General features: G+C 43.1%; 1 protein-coding gene across 2 annotated transcripts in view; it reads left to right on the top strand.

Moving 5' to 3' along the window:
- Positions 1-18,226, top strand: part of BTBD7 (BTB domain containing 7) — a 51,852-nt gene extending 33,626 nt beyond the window's left edge. Inside the window, exons 4-12 of one of the 2 annotated variants that reach the window (XM_059474303.1) lie at positions 139-347; positions 1,512-1,587; positions 3,838-3,998; positions 4,278-4,421; positions 4,650-4,763; positions 6,691-6,880; positions 10,144-10,322; positions 10,970-11,407; positions 13,300-18,226. In XM_059474303.1, the coding sequence (XP_059330286.1) occupies positions 139-347; positions 1,512-1,587; positions 3,838-3,998; positions 4,278-4,421; positions 4,650-4,763; positions 6,691-6,880; positions 10,144-10,322; positions 10,970-11,407; positions 13,300-14,115 (2,327 nt within the window). In that variant the 3' untranslated portion in view covers positions 14,116-18,226. The remainder of the gene's footprint in view (positions 1-138; positions 348-1,511; positions 1,588-3,837; positions 3,999-4,277; positions 4,422-4,649; positions 4,764-6,690; positions 6,881-10,143; positions 10,323-10,969; positions 11,408-13,299) is intronic. The other variant, XM_059474304.1, reaches the window with a different exon arrangement.
- The last annotated feature ends 1,187 nt before the right edge of the window (positions 18,227-19,413 follow it).

Genomic DNA, 19,413 nt, shown 5'->3' with positions numbered 1-19,413 from the left:
TTGTTTTGTAGGGCACCTGTCTTTACTCTCACTGAGTGTACATAACCCTTTCTACTACAGATTTAGCCACATGTATCGTTCCTTCAGGGTGAAAGTGCCTCTGTAACACCACTGTTGATTGCTGCCCTTGTTTTGTAGGTTGTGAAGATATTATTGCTGAGAGCATCTCCCTGGACACCTTGATTGCCATTCTGAAGTGGAGCTCTCAGCCCTACGGCTCCAAGTGGGTGCACAGGCAGGCGCTGCATTTCCTCTGTGAGGAGTTCACCCAGGTCATGACTTCAGAGGTCTTCTACGAGCTCAGCAAGGACCACCTGCTCACAGCCATCCAGTCTGACTATCTGCAGGTAACCTGCAGTGCAGAGTACTGCTCTCCTGTAGAACCAGCAGGATGTGCTCTTCCATGATGGGAAGTGCTTGGCAGTAGTTGATTTTAAATTGTAGGCTGAAGAGGGCTTCTACACACTAAGCACTCCTTCTATAATATGTAAAAAAATTAAATGGAAATAGTGATTAAGAAAATGGTTTTGTTCTTGGATTGTAACACAACCCAAATGTGGTATATGCTGTTGCTTGGAAGTCTAATAATAGTTTATAAATGCATGGAAATTATTTTAAACAAAGCATTTCTGAATCTAACATTTGCCTTGCCTGTTTAAGAGATTTATAGAATTACATGGTGGGAGTAGTTTTGCTGTAACAACCCATGCTAATTTGGGGCAGTGGGAGCTAATAAACTAGAAATGGTTCAGAAAACTCAATTTATTTGCATGAAAAGAGAAAAATACAGTCTCTGACAAGTATTGCACAATTTTTTAAATTTTTTTTTTTTTTTTTGGTGACTTGCCTTCAGTGATTGTGTGGTTTTAGGGAGAGAGAAATGTACCGGCCAACAGAAAGACTGGATTTTTGCTGCCACTGCTCTTCAGAGGAGATATCTTTATAATGATGACCACCCCTTAATAGCTTAAAGATTACTAGATTTTTTTTTAAATGCATTCATCTCAATCTTACTTCTTTTGTAAAGGATGAAGTGCTAGAGGTTATTTAAAGTGTTTTTTTAAAACTTTTGTTAACTTGAAGCATTTCAGAAATTACAGTTAACAGTATTGTTGATCTTCCATGAGAGCTTATATTGCTGAATTTGTAATGTTAAACAAAAGCTTGAAATGCCCAGAGGTAGAACTACCCCTTTTAATTAAATTTAGTAATTCAAACTTTATAGCTGTAAGTTTCCATACTAAATAAAACTTTTCCTTCTGTAGAAAACTTCTTCCTCTTCATAGGGATTCAGTAAGTAATATGAATGTAGAAATTATGGTGGTGATATACCTGTAGTACAGCTTAAAATATTAGGAGAAAGTGGTAAGCAGATCATAAAGGGCAAGTACTTCATGCTTAGGTACAACTGTGTTTCTTTAGACCTGGAGAAGACCTGTGATTTATTTTTTTTGCATATGTGTGCATGTGACATTAAGCATGTACAGATTACTGACTTCCTCTTTCTACAGGCAAGTGAACAAGATATTCTGAAATACCTGATTAAATGGGGAGAACACCAGTTGATGAAGAGGATAGCAGATCGAGGTGAGGATCCCTTAAACCATCCAGTACTAAACCAAATAAACCCAAATTTCTGGCAGTTCTGTTTGGTGAGTCTTAGGGAAAATGAATCTACTTTGTCCATAGTATAGTCAAAACAAAGCGAATGCTCTTGCTTTCTTTAAAGGTTTTGCTATCTAAAATGAGAACACAGCATTCTGAGAGAGATGGGATTGTTTAGCCTGAAGAAGAAAAGGCTTAGAGGGGATCTTAGCAGAGTCTATAAATATCTGATGGCAGGAAGCAAAGAAAATAGAGCAGCACTTTTCTCTTGGCACCCAGGACAAGATGAGAGGCAGTGAGGCACCAGCTGAAATACAAGAAACTCTGCAGGTGGTCAGACACTGGCACAGGTTGCCCAGCTGGATGCAGTGAAGGGCAATGTGTTGTACCTTACCTGGGAGGTGTGGACATTGGTGGTGACTGATCCAGACTTCTAGAGGTCCTTTCAACCTCTATGACTGTCTGATTTTGAAATCTTGTTGGCTTCCTGTTGTCTCAGAGTTATTCTTCTTGTAACTAATTCACCAAATAAAAACCCTCTGTGGTATCTTGTTATGCAGGCCTCTCACAGTAGTCTTACTCTTAGTTTACTGTGTCAGCCTTTCACTTCAGTTTGAGTGTGTGTCTCTGACAGGAATCTGTGGTAGTGAGAAACAATCCAACAAGTGGCAGCAGTGTTTTCCCTAAAGTAGATGTAAATGTATTTTTATGAGCCTAGATGCACATTATTGCTACAATGGTAACTTCAAGAGCAATCTTAACGTGTTGGATATGGGAAGTAGGTTAAACATGTATGTCCCAAATAACAAATGCAAGGATCTTATAGTTCATCTGCACTACAAAGTGTCAATCCCATAGTACCAGAAGAGGAGCAGAAAGGGAAGAGCCTGCCTGAGTAAAAACAGAGCAGTACTGGTGTAACTGCTGCCTTGGGAAGGCTGGCCATGCTTCTGAAATCCACTGTCACTGCTTGCAACACAACTGCTTTGTCATGGACATGTTTTATGAAATGCAACAAAAAGTTAGTTAAAGGATGTGTTTCTAGTGTCCTGAGTAAGTATTTACCTATTTCCAAAACAGAATTTCCCAAGTGTTTGTCCTAGGGCACACGGGAACATAATGGAGCCAGTTAAACAGTAACAGACCTGGGCTTGGGCAGAAGCTGCTCCTTTGGGATCACTGTACAGCTTCTTGCTCTGGCATTCATTAAGTAACCAGCTCACATCTCTTATCTGGGATCAAGAGAAAACACAATAAGCAAAAGCAGAAATAATGGCGACGCCAAATTCGGTGAGATTAGGGCCAGATTTAGTCTAGTAACTTCATTTAAATTCCTCAGTGGCATTCCTTGTATTGCAGCTCTGAATGTGGGATGGTGTCAGTGCCACAAAGCATTGGAGAATGTAACAAGCTGTGGCCAAAACTTGAGCTGCATGTACTGAGGCAGGGTGGATATGTTTGGGAGGTTTCCTCAAAGAGGGAAGCTAGTCAGTCACATGCAGGTTGGGCACAATACCTAAAATACACATGTGGCTGCATGGTCATCTTGCTGTCTCCTGGAAGATGCTACTTCTGGTACAAATAGGTGTCCTGTGACCATGAGAGCAATTTGAGTGGGCTTGACACCATGTTACTGAGGTGGGTTACACAAGGATGCTAGAATAATGTATCCCTAAGGACTCTTCAGACGTTAATTGATAGAAAGTGTCTTTGAAAACTGCTGGGGAAAGGCAGAGGAGCTACAGTGGAGTCCTTGGGAGAGCTGCTAGCAGGGAAGTACAACTGCTTTACTGCTTTCATGGCATAGCTCTTAATAGAGCTTTCCAAATGTTTATGGCAATTACTATGTTTGTATTTTCTGCCTGGCTTACACTTTGAAGCTGGCAGCTGTGCCAATGACCCGTGCTGGTATAAACTGAACCTGTCTCTGTGGATGCTTCGTACAAGATTTTAAGGCAAGAGGTAGAATCATAGAATCATTTAGGTTGGAAAAGACCTCCAGGATCATGGAGTCCAACCTTTGACTAATCCACCACCCTGTCAGCTAGACCATAGCACCAAGTGCCCTGTTCAGTTGTTAGTTTTGTGGAGCAGTGCTGATGAGCCCTACTGGTATAAAATTAGAATTTTCCTTCCATCTTTAACCTCCCCTGTAAGGGTAAGCCTTGTACCTCCTGCTGTCCTCTCTAAACTTTCTGATGAAAATGTAGCATGTCTTGTTCCTTCCCACAGAGCCTAATTTACTCAGTGGTACTGCTCACAGTGTGAATAAAAGAGGTGTGAAGAGGAGAGATCTTGACATTGAAGAGCTGAGGGAGATCCTGTCTCCACTTTTACCTTTTGTCCGCATTGAGCACATCTTACCCATGAACAGTGAAGTACTGAGTGATGCAGTAAGTCAGTAGTCTCATACAAATACATCTATGCATGTTACAGTGTTCAGGTGTGAAGGGTTTTTTGCATTGGTGGGTGTTGGTTTTGTTTGTTTATTTTAAGGATTAACTTCTAAAATGTTATCATTGACAGTAATAGATGTGTAACACTGGTTTTCTGGTTAGGTTTTGTGTTCTTTAAATCTATCAAAAGGCTAAAAGTGTAAAGAATGCATTTATTGCAAGTTTTTACCATATTAGTATTTAAAAAACCGTAAAACTCTTTCTTGATTCTTAAAGATGAAGAGAGGCCTGATTAGTACTCCTCCTTCAGACATGCTACCAACTTCAGAAGGTGGAAAGTCAAATGCCTGGCTGCGGCAAAAAAATGCTGGAATATATGTGCGGCCAAGACTGTTCTCACCATATGTGGAGGAGGCTAAGGTAATATCAGCAACCCTTGACTGTTCTCAGCTTGGAGTCATCAGGGGGTTCTGTAAACAGGGAAAGATTTTGGGATGTTTTGTCTCTTTACATGTACTGGCCTAAAATACTAACATTTTCAGTTTAACAAGACTTACAAGATTGATCATCAGGCTCAAGTCTCTAGAACTGGTCAGAAAAATTTCAACAAAATTTTTTTTTGTCGAAATTGAAATGTTTGTGAGACAGATGTTGATGAAATTCCACCGGAAACAAAGCAGCGTTGTGAGGGAAACCTCCCTGGTTTCCAGCCAGCTTGCCGGCCCAGCTCCTCGGCAGCCCTCCTGGCAGGCGGATGGCAAGGTGAGAGCCTGAGAGTCCCAGTCTGCAGCTAGTCAGCAACCTTGGTGCCAGCTCTTTCAGGCTCCCCAGCTCCCACCAGAGCTGGGTGGGGAACTGCTATTCCACTCGGCAGAGGACTGATATTTCATCACCTTGTTTAAATCAGAACATACCCAAAATCTTGTGATCCTCCGCAAAATGGAATAAGTATCCTGTGTCCGATCTGAATGAATTTGTTTCCCTCTTTGTTTCTCTCTCAAGCAGTTGCTTCTCTGTTTAATTTCTTGCATGAGCACTGTCAAGCTGAAGGTCTTGTAGCATCTCTGGTGGTGATGTTTGGTGGCAGGGTGGAGATGGTGCTGTGTGGGGCAGGAATGTGCCACGTTCTGTTGGACAGAATGGGAGCCTTCTGTGTCACTGACCAATGCCATCACTTCAGGTGGCTCTGATCTGAGTTGAGAGCTTTGAGTTCCAGCAGTGCAGGTGACAGCAGAACAAGAAGGTTAGTTGAAGCTGTGTACATCCACATCACTACAGACTCTGACATGTGCTCTGGTGAATTTGGAGCTTTTGCCCTGTGCCTGGTTTTTAAAGGTATAAGATGTTGCTGATTGGGGAAGGGAAGAAATAAAACTACTTTGCATTTTGGGCACAGCAGTTAGAGAGAGCACCAAGTGGCAGTAAAATAGCAAAAGAAGACCAGCTGGTTAAAATGTTCTCTTTGTATCTTGGATTGCTAAAAATAACAAAAGTGTAATAAAAACTTTGACTCTTAGTTTTCAGGTGTATGCTGTGGGAGTGCTTTAGTATTTATCCAAAGTAAAAAGTGCATTCTTACAACCCCCATATCCCTGTAAGAATTCCTGCTTGTTAGTACTGGTTTCATATTATGCTGTTTGTATTTTAAAATAATTTTAAGGCTTTTTAACCTTAGAGGGAGAACTGTCATAGGCTCTGGTAACTTTACTTAATTGTGAACGAGTGGTGTTTTTTTTTTGGTTTTTTTTTGTTTTTTTTTTTTTGTTTTGTTTTTTTCTTTTTGTTTTTTTTTTTTTACTCCCCTGCTAGTCTACCATTTTTTTAAATAAGTTCATTTGATCTTAAGTAAGAATCTTTAAAGTGTAGGCCAAAATCCTTTTCTATTCTTTAGATGTCTGAGAAAAACAGGTTTCATTTTCAGGCTAGTGCCTTCTATTCAATGACACAGAAAGTTGAGACTCATAGGCAGTAATTGTCCTAAGTCCAGAGGGTCTGGCTTCAAGAAGATCAGTTCTAATCTGACAGGTTAAAGTAAACAAAGCATCCTTCCCAGACTATTCTCCTGCCTGTTCGTAGCTCAAACTCAGCTATGATCATGCCTGGAAAATGGAATAGAAACTGCTAATTAAAAGCCAGATGTTGTTTGTGACCTGACAAAGTGTGGTGTGGACACAGCCAGCCTTGTGTGGCTGGGCTGTGCTGGCAGCAGTGGCAGTGGGGGCTGTGCAGTGCCCTCACGAGGCTCTGGTGCTGTCAGATGGTGGAGCAGCCCTGGTGTGGCTGAGCTGTGCTGGCAGTGGGTGTGTGCAGTGCCCTCACGGGGCTCTGGGGCTCTCAAATGGTGGAGCAGCCCTGGTGTGGCTGAGCTGTGCTGGCAGTGGGTGTGTGCAGTGCCCTCACGGGGCTCTGGGGCTCTCAAATGGTGGAGCAGCCCTGGTGTGGCTGAGCTGTGCTGGCAGTGGGTGTGTGCAGTGCCCTCACGAGGCTCTGGTGCTGTCAGATGGTGGAGCAGCCCTTGTGTGGCTGGGGCTGTCCAGGGAGCAGGGTGTGTGCAGTGCCCTCACGGGGCTCTGGTGCTGTCGTTGCAGTCGGTGCTGGATGAGATGATGGTGGAGCAGCCCTGGTGTGTGGCTGTGCTGGCAGTGGGTGTGTGCAGTCCCCTCACGGGGCTCTGGTGCTGTCGTTGCAGTCGGTGCTGGATGAGATGATGGTGGAGCAGACGGACCTGGTGCGCCTGCGCATGGTGCGGATGTCCAACGTGCCCGACACGCTGTACATGGTGAACAACGCGGTGCCGCAGTGCTGCCACGTCATCACCCACCAGCAAGTGAGCACCAACCAGAGCAGCCCTCCCTCAGTTATAGCCAACGAGATCCCAGGTGAGCTCCTGAGTGTGTCCTGTGCCGAGTCAGCTCCTGGGAGTGTGGGGGTGGAGTGAGTTTCAGTTATTGAATTCATCATTTCCTCAGAGAGTAGTTCTGCACCAGGAATAGTCCTTCTGCTTTGGTCTGTCCTAGAGACATTAACTGGTTTTGCATGGCAGAGTAACTAGTTGGACAACAAAACCCTTGGACTGGTTAAACACAGTAGAACGCTTGCTGGTGCCTGGCTCTCTATTCTCAGAATTTTCTATAGGGTTCTCAGTTTTCTACAAACCAGTTGTCCAATATAGGTAAGATCTGTGAGTCTGGAAAACTTCTTTCAAAAATCAAAAGAGAACATAATTTGTAAGGAAATCAGCTGAACTCAGTATGCCAGAAAAGTACTGGAAATGAGAACTCAAAACACATTTACTTCAATTTACAAAATCCACTTTAGCTTTGAAGCCAAACCAGCTTAATTCTTTGTGGAAGAATGTGTCAGAGTGCATTTTTATAGGCTCAAGTAAATATGGCCTCTCCTGACTTCAGGATGATTGGTGTGACATTCCCCATAGGCAAGCCAGGAAAATACATACTAAATATATTTTGTCATTTATGCATATGAACTTTTGGTGTCAGACTGGAAGAATTTATCTAGCGAGGTTCCTAAAGCATCTAGCTCTTCCTGCCTTTCCCCTGTCCCATTAATACTCAGTGTGCATAGAGAAGACACTGTCAAAGCTTGCAACTGATGACAAGTTGGCAGGGTCAGTGGATGTTTTGGAGGGCAGGATTAGATAGCTAAATGACCAAGATTACATTTTAATTCAGTGAAGGAAAATGCTGTGCTATGGCATTCCCCATTTTATAAGCTCTTTATATATCAATTAGGTCTCTCTTCAGTCAGCTATGTTGAAAGGAAGTAGATAAACTATTCCTACAGACGCTAGACCCAGGACCAAAGTAATGGATTGAAATTGCTGCAAGAGAATTTAATTTGAAGTGTTAGGAATATTTGAAACACTGTTTAGTTCTAAAATTTCTAGGAAATTTTGTGGAATGGTTTTGATCTGTTTACTTCTTGTAGTCTGGGAAGGAACTTGATAAAGCTGAAAATGAGTTTCTGAGAACTTACTTTTGAAAAATTTGATAAAAGTACCAATTGTTTGTTTAGAAATCTGGAGCCCTCAGCAAAAGTGTGGCATCTCAGCAGTGCATTATAGTACTTGGACTTCCCTCCCTAGAAAAGTGTAAATATACTTAGCATGAATTGAATATAAAGTATTTAATGTAAAATAGGACTTTGATAACACTTTGCTCAATCCTAATTTCCAAAGAATTTGAGAAAGGCAGCAGGTTCTCAGAGGTTTTCAGTGTTTTGCCAAAGTTCTCATGTTCTTAAAAAAACTAGCGCTGTTGGCAAGCATGAGACATCTTGACCAATCTGAAACTCCCCTGTGTCTTGGTTCTGTACAATTTAATAGGTAGGAATTATTGCCAGTCCTTTGATTTGAACATAGATACGAGCTCTGAGCCTGGCCAGTAGTTAGAGTGCAGGAATTGTGTCCTGGCAACTGTTTGCTTTGCTTAGTCCTGTAATTAAGCAAAAGAATTGATTGGTTTGCCAGTGCCTTTTTGCTAGAATGGGCAGATGGGACCCATTAATGTGAGGAGATTAAAGCCTGTCCCAACCTCTAACTTGTACAGGAGTCCATCCTGAAGCATGGATGGAGCACAGGGAGCCCTGGGGGCAGAGCTGGGCAGCGTCACCTCCCTCTGTCCCTGCCTTCTCCTTGGAGCCTCTGCCTGAGCACTGTGTTTGCACAAACCTGCTGGCAGTGTGTTTAGTGCTCTTCCTGCAGCACTATTGTAAAATTAGTTCAGCTGAAGCCTGCTGTAACTTGAATCCAGGTTCTGCAAGTGGTTGGGTTTCTTTACGCATTTTCCAGTTTCAGTCTAAATTAGAAGTCTTGCAACTGAAATAATTGTGTTTTTTTATACGCATAATCTTTCTTCCATGTGTTTCACATGAATAGTAGTAAAAAAAAGAAACCAAAAAAACCCTAGGGTTTGAGAAGACAGTGTTTTTAAATGAAAACTCTCTATCATTTTTATGCCTACTAGTTTGGAGATCTGCTTCAGACTTCTCTTAGATCCTCTTTTTTTAAGTATTAGCAAAATACTGGCTGTAGCTAAACATCTGGTTGCTCAAACAGGTTTTCTCAGAAGAATTTAAGTGTGTGGAGGGTAGAGCCTTGAAGACTGGTTAGAATGGGTTCCTTCCCTCCCCTCTCAGTACAGGAACTCCATTAAGGAGGGGAATATTTTGCACTGTATTTTACATACAATTCTCCTTCATGTACCAGTGTAAACTTCATGAAATCGCTACTAGTTGTAATTGTGTGGTGTTTCTCCTTCTCTGTTATGCAAATGTCTTTTCACACTGTTTGCTGTATGATCTGGTTAATTTTTATGAGCTTTCATTACAGACATCTATCTGGTCATGGTAGTACATAACACTTGTAAAGCTGGTAAAGGATCAGACACCAGGACTTACATTTGTCTTCCCTATTTATATGCACATTTTCCTTACGACAGAAACACCACAGAGAAATATCATTCATCATCAAACGGCAGTAAGAAGTGGCATGAGAAAGTTTTGCAACAGGATAAATACCCAAAGATATACATTACTTTCTTTTGGAATGGTTTTTTTTTTAAATTATTTCAATATGAGTGCATAAAACAACACAATTTTAACAGGTTTTTGTTGGCTTACACTTTGCGTAACTTGTGTAAAATGCCCTTTCTCTAGTTACATACTGGTGTTATGGTCTTTTGATTATAGAACTACATTAGAAGTATGAAATGTATGCCAAAAAAATCAATGAATTCTTGGCCTGTGCAATTCATGAGGGAGCATTCAGTTATTACTTAAGATATCCTGCCCCCACCTCAAATCATGGAATTCCTGCATCATGAGGGGTTTATAAAGAAAGCTCTATTTGAGGCTCATTCTAGCAGAAGCTAGAGAAGTGATGTATGTTTTTATCATTTGTAGGATGTGTGTTGTCCCATGTGACTTAATGATGCTCCATGGAACATGTGTTAAGTTGAACAATTCTTGGCAGAATGCTTCTTAAAAAAAACCAAAAGCCAGGGCAGCCTGATGTTAGATTTTTCCTTCAGAATAAATCTAACCATTGCAATCAAAGTTACTGTCTGACAGTTGAAAGAAAGGCCTCTCTCTTATCCCCCCTGCCTTGTCTGTTCTCCCGCAGTTCCCAGTCTCGTGGTGGTGAAGGAGATGATCCGGCGGCTGCAGGAGCTGCGGCACACGGAGCAGGTGCAGCGCGCCTACGCCCTCAACTGCGGGGAGGGCGCCACCGTCAGCTACGAGATCCAGATCCGCGTGCTGCGGGAGTTCGGCCTCTCGGATGCTGCTGCTGAGCTCCTGCAGGTATGGAGCATGGCTGGGGGAGAGCATGAAGGGACTGGGTTGTGTGCTCTGCATAGGAGTGTGTATACACTTGCTGCGTATACACACAAGTGCTTTGAAATGCCTGCGTGTCCAGGTGCAAAGGCCAGTTGCATTTGATGTGTGATTTTATAAAGCTCTAAGTGCAATGTATAAATAGTTTTCTTAAGAGTCATTGCCATTCAGTAGGCTCTTATTGACACAAATTTTGGGGACAAATTAAAACTGCTAAAGGGAGTGGATGAGAACAGTAGAATCATAACTTGAAACTTAGATTATTATTTATTCTTAAAACAGAGAGGAGGAAAAGTTGTAACTTATGCTTTAGCTCTGACCGTACATGTCAGAGCTGGGAAACTGAAAATCCCTCTTCTGTTTATACACTGGTGTTAAAGCAAATGCATCTGTTGGTCAACTTACAGTGAATCTGATGCTTCTTGTCTTATTTCAGAAAAGCCCCAATCAGTTTTGCATGGTAGCTGTAGTCACCTTGTAGTGGTGGTGAGTTTGTATGTAGCACAGCCAGGCAGTTACAGTATTAGCATGTTTCTGAGGGTGTTAGTTGGGGAGATTTTTCTAGATGTCTTCCTCCTTTGTCTTGTAACATGCTGGGTCTTTTACCTCTGCAGAATCCTCACAAATTCTTTCCTGATGAGCGATTTGGGGATGAGAGCCCACTGCTGACAGTGAGACAGTCTGGACGATGTCGCGTCAACAGCACTCCCACTGCAGAAACCATGTTTACAGAACTGGACTCTTTCGTGGCCTTCCATCCACCATTGCCCCCTCCTCCACCTCCATACCACCCACCAGCAACTCCTATTCACAACCAGTTCAAAGTGGGCTGGAAGCAAAGGGTGCCAAGTCAACATCCCTCCCGTTCCTTCTCCTACCCATGCAACCACTCTCTGTTCCACTCGTCACGCGCCGCCCCCAAGGCCGCCGCTCCCGTGTACCTGCCCGGCGGCAGCGCCAAGGCCGCGCCCCCCGACTGCACCAACACGGCCGCGCTGGGCCGACAGACCGTGGCGGCGGCAGCTGCTGTCATGGCAGCTGAGAAACAAGTGGTAAGTGTTGGCATTTCTCCTCTTTTGCCTATTTCTGGCCGCTCAAAGTACCTCATCGAAGGAGCTGGAGAGAATGGTTGTGGTGAAGTACCTTGGCTTTGTTATATGAAGTCAGCATCTTTGTTGGTTAGGAGGTTTTTCTACCAAACTGTCTGTCAGCATTCTCTATCCTAAAGGCAAGTGAGAATCCCTATAGGAGAATGAACATTCCAGGGCAGGAGCATTGTTGGAGGGCCAAATGGCACTCAGGAATCTTCTGAAATCATAGAATATCCTGAGTTGGAAGGGACACACAGGGTCTGTTTCAGTGTCCAACCACCCTGTGGGTGAAGAACCTTTCAGTCCTGTCACTGGTCACAAGAGAGATCAGTGTCTGCCCCCCGTCTTCCCCTCACAGGAAGCTGTAACTGCAGAGGGGTCTCTCCTCAATCTCCTCTAGGCTGAACAGACAAGTGACCTCAGCAGCCCCTCGTGTCACAAATGTAGTTTGCTCTACACTAAAACAAAGCATAAGCCAGCCTCAGTAGTGCACACTGTAATTCACAGGTAGAAGTAGTGGGGATATTTTGGCTATTTACAGGTAAGTAGTCTGAAGTAAACAGGTTGTCTTTATACATGTGTGAAGAGTATAAAAGCTTTACAGCTGAGAAGTACTTGAAAAGGAATTGGCAAGCAGAAATTGGTAATTGCTGATAAAAAGGAGTTTGTAACAGCATGTAAAAGCAGTCATTGTAGTTGCTGAACTACAATATGATGCAATAAAACCAATAGACTATAAGATATCCAGTAAAGACAGCTTTATAAAATACAGAGAAGTGCTGAATGAAGAATTTCATCATTTATTTCTGCAGTGAAAAAACTGTCAGTGCATAGTTGTGCCACACTGTATGCAGATTTGATCCTCAAGTTCTGATTGGGAAAATGGATTTTATTTTCTTCCCATTAGCAACTGTCTTAAATATTTTGCGCTTCTTTTTTTTTTATTTTATAATAAAGTTTATAACTTCATATTAGAAATGTGTGCCATTGTTTGGTCAAAGGTGGGATTCATAGCATGTCACTCTCCTTTGATCAATACTGAATTTCCTAAGGAAACTATACTGTAACCTTTTTCATATTGGAAATATTTCTGCCAGAATGTGTCCATAAGTAATGCAAGGGGGAGCATAGGCTTAATATAGGTGATATTTTTGTTCTGTATTCTTTCTGCAATTTGTGAGTTACTTAATCAATGATTACTAAAGTTGCTTTCGTGAGAAATGATAAGTGTAAGTAGAAATTGTCACTCCTCTGTCTGGAAGGCTGTGATATGAGCCGTTCTGCACTGAGGCAAGCATGGGATAGGTGAGAAGAACGCCACACAGCAGCTTCCATGTACTCTGTGGGTCTAGTGAGCCCTGTAACTGAGGCTCCCCCCGAGCCTGTCCTGAGCACATATCTGCAGTTCACTAACTTTAAAATGGGGAAGCAGAAGGGTTGTGTCTGTAGTGATGACAGGTGTGTTGTGGCTTCCCTGCACTGTGTGCTGTGGCAAGCCATTTGTTGGGCTCTGCACCAAGTTCCTTGTTTGGTTGATAATTGTATATGGCTTAAAGCAAGCCTGCCTTTAAAAAGTTCAGCAGTACATTGTCCTTTAAAGCATGTTCAAGGCAGGATGCATTTAAGAGGAGTAAATGTAATTGTGACACAACAGCTTCATGAAGGAGAGAAGCAGGAAGGTGAAGGTTGGTGGATAGATGTGTTCCTTAAACAGTGCAGGAAACTTGCAGGCTGAAGTTGACAAGACTAAAGTAGATTAAGAAAATGCCATTTTAAATTACAAAAAGTATCCTAAACAGTTTGTGTTTAGCTCTAGTCTTTGTTTCCATGGACCCATTTCTTTTCTTTTCCAGTGCACTCAGCCCCTGCTGAACGAGCTGATGCCAGACATCGCGATGGGGGTGTCAGCAATGTCTCTGAAGGACAGAAGGTTGCCCGAGCTCACGGTGGACACGGAGCTGAGCCAGGCGGTTACAGAGGTAGGGCCCGGCCCACCCCAGCACATTTCATGCATTCAGAACAGACACCTGCCTACTTCTCGGAAAAAACATGCAATAGAGCAAAAAATAGATGCTCGAGAAAACCCACAGGAGTATCCTGACTTCTATGACTTCTCCAATGCTGCATGCAGGCCCTCCACTCCAGCACCCAACAGGCACAGTCCTTCACCTTCACAAGGCATTTATTTTGGCCCAGATTTGTACAGCCACAATAAGGCATCACCAAGTGGCTTAAAGTCAGCCTATCTACCTTCCCAGATCTCTCCTAAAAAGCAAGAGGAGTCTAGGAGGGAGTACCTGCTCTCCCAGGATGGGCATCAGCACAGGCAGAAGAATGAGCCAATACACCTCGATGTCTTAGAGCAGCCCCCCCAGCGGCTGGACTTGGCACTGGCTGCCCAGGAGAGTGCTGGGAACGGCCCTGTTCACGTCAGGGGAAGAACAAAAATGGAAACAGATTTAACCTACGGGCTAACCTCCAACAGACCTTCCCTCTCTGCATACAGCTCTGACGTGCCAGAAGAGAGACCCGGTAGGAGACTGGCAGATGATGAGCCATTGGAACATGGAGCACAGAGAAATGCAGATTTGGAAAGGGAAGATGGAGTAAGCAGAGGAAGGAGGTCTCCAAACAAACCAGACTTCCTGTACAAAAAATCTGCCCTATGAAAGCAACCTCCACTATTTCTCTGTGCCTAAGAGTTGTAAACATCCCATTCCTTGCAACTTTTGGCCTGACTTCTGTCAGAGAAATTCTTTCATGCCAGCAGAAAAATTCAGCTTTGCTCACTTGTTTTGTACATACATTGCTTTATTAGAGACAGCATGTTATCAGTTTGGTTTTAATGCTGCTTCTGGGTTTATTTTGTTGCAGTTTTTTTTTTGAGCAGATTTAATTCAGCCTTTTAAAAAAACAGAAACTGGTACCTTTTTTCTACAACCTGGTAGCCTTTTGCACCTGTACATCTATTTTAGTGTATTAGTTTTGTACTAATATGTTAAACTTTAATGTCACATTTAAAGGACTGTATTTTCATACTTTTGCATTTACCCTTTCACATGCTGATTCTCTATGTGCATTGGGTTGCACATTATGAAATGTATTTTCTTATGAGATAATAACAGTGCGTTTATTTTTTAATTATAGGAATTCCAAAGAACAGCACATCAAAAAAACTACATTTTTAGTTGAATTTTTTTTTGTTTGTTTAGATCGAAATCTTCCTGATTTTTATGACTACAGCAAGAATCCAATCTAATATTTTGTTTGAAAAGTTCTGGCAGCTGGTCTTATCTTTAGATACATAGCAAACCCACTTCAAGAATTATATTTGGGGTTTTAAAAATCCAGAGGGATATTTAGGAATCCAAATTCGTGTGAAATTCACTGGAATATGACAGTATGAGTCTGTTTACTTTTGTTTCGGCTGTGACCATGGAGGACTCCATGATCACCTGGAAGCAGGAAGCACTTACTAGACAGACTTGCTGACTAGACAGAATTGCTGATTATCCCATTTAGAAATAAATGTAGAAATACTGTAAAAATTACAGTAATTACTTGTTCTTCCAGCTGCTCATCTGTGGGTAAGCCAAGACCAGGTGAGCGGATTCCTGCTGACTCCTGGGGTGTCAGGAAGCCAAGGCTCGGAACCTTTGCTGTGGCCCAAACACGTGGGAGGGTTTCCCTCCTGGAGTGACAGCCCATGGCCTTGCTCTCTCCTGCCTGTGCTTTCTAAAGGGCTTCACTCTCAGTGACAGTGCTCCTCTCGTGGTGCTGCCCCACAGGTGCAGCTCTTCTGTGAGCAGGATCCAAGGGAAGAGTCGCTGCTTCAGCATCACCACGCTTTGGCGCTCTTAAATTACACCTCCATTGCCTGATTTGCTTTTTGAAAGCACAGAAATGAGATTGCCCTGTTAGCAGGGTGTGAGGAGGGGAGGATGCTCATCTGGGCTGGCTCCTGCCACTGGGGCAGGGTTCAGCAGAGCACCAGGGGAAGGGTTACAGTTATGAATTACATCCTTAATACTCATGGTGCAGTTCTAACCACAGATTCATTGCATTCATTGATCCCTATCTGATGCCACTGCAGAGTAGTGATTGCTGGTAAGGTCCTGTTTAGTGAGAGGTTAAATGCAGTTTCTGTAATGAATTTTTCTATAGCAGAAAAGTACAGTCCCAGGTGTGACCTAAGGACTGCTGTTAGGTTAGGTGGGATTGTTTCCTGCAGCTCAAAGTGCTTAATACTGTTTAACAGAAATCTTGTTGCAACTTTACTTTTGTTTTTAGTTGATAGCAAATTCTTACCGAATGTGTTTCATTAAAGTATGGAGGGCCTAGTAACAACACACTGTTACTGAAATATATTGAGTTCTGCATTTCCAAACTACCAGATAGCTTCTAAATGAATTAAGATATGGGTTCTTTGAACCAATAAACTCTGTGTCTCCTGCAGACACATCTATAGGCCTGCTTCTGTAGTGGTTCTGCAGGTGTTCCTTTTGAGATGCAGCCATGGAAAGCATGGGGTAGGGCTGGAGCAGAAACTTGCCTAAACTCTGCAGGTGATGTGTCTTGTGTGTGAGGGGAGATTTTTTTTCCTCTGTCAGCTTTTTTTAGTCTTGTTTTTTGCCCACAGTCAAGGCACTGGGTGGTCCTGGCTTCATCACCCATGTGTGGGATTTCCCTGGGACTGTGGTGTAGGACACTGCTAAATGCAAGAAGGTGTCAGTGGGGGGATGCTGCTGCAGGTTCAGGGGCTGAGGCTCTCTGGGTTTCTCCTGAAGAGCTGAGCACAGTGCTGACTGCATAGCTCTAACTACACACAAGGGTGTCATCCTCACCAACCAGGACCTTTCAGCACACACCCTGAAACTCCCTGGACTTGCATCATGTGTGTGTTGGTAGCTTAACTACTAAAAAATGACAGCTGCCCTCAGAAAACTTATTATTCTCAATATTTTTGCCTAAAACTGATAGAGGTACTTCAGGAAAACTACTTTGATTATCACAGTTTGATGTGGCACTGTGTACTTGGGCAGAGGTGGGACTGAGATCTACAGATAAAACTCTAAAGCTTGAAATTTGGGGAGGGGGGTGTAGCCGATGAAGATGAGAAGTTCTGAGGTTATGTTTTGAGGGAAATCATGAAATGCTTTGGCTTTGGAATAATAATTTCTGGTGAGAAATGCCTCTGGGGAGGACGTGTCTGCGTTTTACAATACAAAATTGTTTCTGAAGTCTCAGGAGCTGTGCAGTATTAAAAAAAGGATGAATTAAGTGTTTAAAAGTAGATGCAGAATGAAATACAAGTCCTTCTGAGGCCACAAAGACAATCAGGCCATATAGACAATCTGTTTTCACGTGCATATTTTTAATTGGGAAGAAGATGGCAGCTAATGGCAGCTGGTTTGAAGTGGAAAAGAAGGATTTCTTGAATTACTGGAACTTTATTTTTGTACTCCAGAGCAGGATTTCCTACTTGGGATGTGCAGAGGGGTGAGACCATTTTTCATGGCAGCATTATTCAGAAGCCAGTGTTCATCCTCCATCTCACTTGCACACCACACATACCTTGCTACCTGCTACTCCTTGTTCTCTGTCTACTGAAACTTTGGTGCAGAAGCTCCTTGTTTACATGAAGCACTTTCTGATTAGGCTGGAAATTGACATCTTTTCCTTCTATAAATTAGATGGAAATGACAGATTATTGACTATTTTGCTTGAGGATAGAGTTATAAACATTGTTCTTTTGAATGAGGGAGACTCATGTTCCTTGTTCTGTTAAAGAGAGAGGTCAGACTTGCATTTAGTGAGCAACATGCAAAAAGGTCTTATTCCCCTTTCCCCAAACCCAACTCCTCTTTTCTTAATATATGGATGAATAACTTAATTCCTAAAACACATTCTTCCTTTGAAATGTTTTGTTGTTCCACAGAATTACTGTAGTTGTGTATTAGTAACTGCTGTGTTGATTGGCAGTTTCATGTTGTATTTTCCTGTTCTTAAGGATTTTCACTTATGAAATTTAAGGCTGTGGCCACCTGTCCTTGTAAGCCTTGGGTTTTGATCCCAGAATGTCCCAAATGTATGTCTTTAGGGGTTTCTTTGGTTTGGGTTTGGGAAAGGGGTGGGGGCGAGGGGGGTTGGGTGTTTTGTATGGGTTTTTGGTTTGGTTGTTTTGGTTGTTTTTCTGGTTTGTTTGGTTTTTTTTGAAAGAACACTAATGCTGTTTGAGGCACTGTTCTAATAATTGTATGCTTCTATGGTAGAGGTGGTGCTGAGCCCTGCTGGATGCAGGGAACAGCTTTGAGGGAAACTTGTAAAACCACATTTGGGGTTTCTGTAATTACCTGTACTGCCAGAAGGCAGCCCTGCCCTCGGCAGTGTTAAGAATTTGTTTCTTGTCCTTGTGTTGTTACTGGTATAAAGTCAAGTGCCTTCAATGCTAAAGGCTCAGAAAACTTTCTTAAACTGACTTCATGTCCTATGCAAGTGTTTTTTCTACAACCTGCATAACCAGTACTTTGTAAAACTTGTTTACGCTTCAATTGTACATAGTGTTTTTTTTAAAAAAAATAGTATTTTTATTTAGGTACCTCCAAACTTGAATTCTAGTCTTGTGTGATGCATTGTAAAACAATACATTTCTCTTTTGAGTACCATTACAGTTGTAAAAAGGTTTTCACTGGTTCTATTTTTCTACTGTTGCTGAGAAGCATGTAACACTGACTTTATCCTACGTATAGTTGGCATTTCAAATAAATGGCTTGTATAGAACGTGGTTTTGTGTGGCTGCTTCCCCTGAGCTGCTGCTCCTGGCTGCACCCAGCACCCTGCCCTGCTCACTCCAGGCTGCAGTGACTGGGGCTGGGGTGAAGGAGCCCCTCCAAGTGAAAAGGCTTTTGGGAAAAAGGGGCACAATAATGCTGTGAACACCAAAGCCGTGCTATCAGCCAGTGTGTAAAAGAGGGGTTTGAAATGAGTCACTGATCAGGCAGTTAATACAAGTGGAAAGCATTTCAGTGAAGTAGCTCTGAGAGCTCGGGCTGGAGCCTGCCTGACTGAGGCCATGCCCTGTGGAAGGCAGTAGGGCTGCTCTGAGCTGGGCCTGGGCTGCAGCCCTGCGTGCAAGAAGTGGGTGTTCATTTTCTCATCAGAGCAGCTGGACAGATGTTCAGTACCCAGCATTCCCAGGCTGCAGTTTCCCTGCCAGGTATTCCAGCTGACAGTTCATTACATCTGGGTCTCAGGAACAAGTGCCTCACTGCTTCAGAGCACTGGCTGAAGTTCAGAAGTGTCATCTGGCCTGGTCCCACTCTGGTGTACAAGAGCAAAATACCGTGGGTTACATCCTGACACGGAGCACAGGTGGGTTAGGAGAGGGAGAACTGTGTGGTCCCACATGTTAATTACTGACACCTTCACTCCCACACCCAGGAAGATGAGTTCTAGGAGCTTCCTAAATTAGAAAATTTTAACATTTTTTCTTACAGACTGTCACTTTGGAGCAGTGCTTCTAAGCCTGCCAGCCTTAGAGGAGAGGAGGATGCCTGACCCCTTTGCTCAGGGGAGGTTTTTTGCATTGGAAAGGGAGACTTGGAGCTGGGTCCCCTCAGGTGCACCCTGCTTCAGTCCAGGCTGATGCTAGGAATGGACAGTGCTCATCTGGCCCTGTGCTCTGCACCTGGAGCCACAGGAATTCTACATTTGAACTCACTCCTTCCATCAGTGCTGTATTTTCTTAACTACAGCAAGGCTGGCACTGGGCCATAAAGCATTTCTGTGATCACTGGGGCCTTTCCTGTGCAAGACACAATTGCCTTTGGGTACTCTCTCCCCCACTGAGTTACAGAAACTGCAGCACAGAGGAAACATGACCCTGTCCTGCTCTAAACTGTACTTGCCAGCAGGCTGCCATCCCTTGTTTCACACCTGGGTCAGGTAGAAACAAAGGTCTAGAAATC

This window comes from Ammospiza nelsoni, chromosome 6 (genome assembly GCF_027579445.1).
Source record: "Ammospiza nelsoni isolate bAmmNel1 chromosome 6, bAmmNel1.pri, whole genome shotgun sequence".
NCBI lineage: Eukaryota > Metazoa > Chordata > Aves > Passeriformes > Passerellidae > Ammospiza > Ammospiza nelsoni.
Note: the sequence above shows the minus strand (reverse complement) of the source record. Positions and strands in the feature narration are given on the sequence as shown.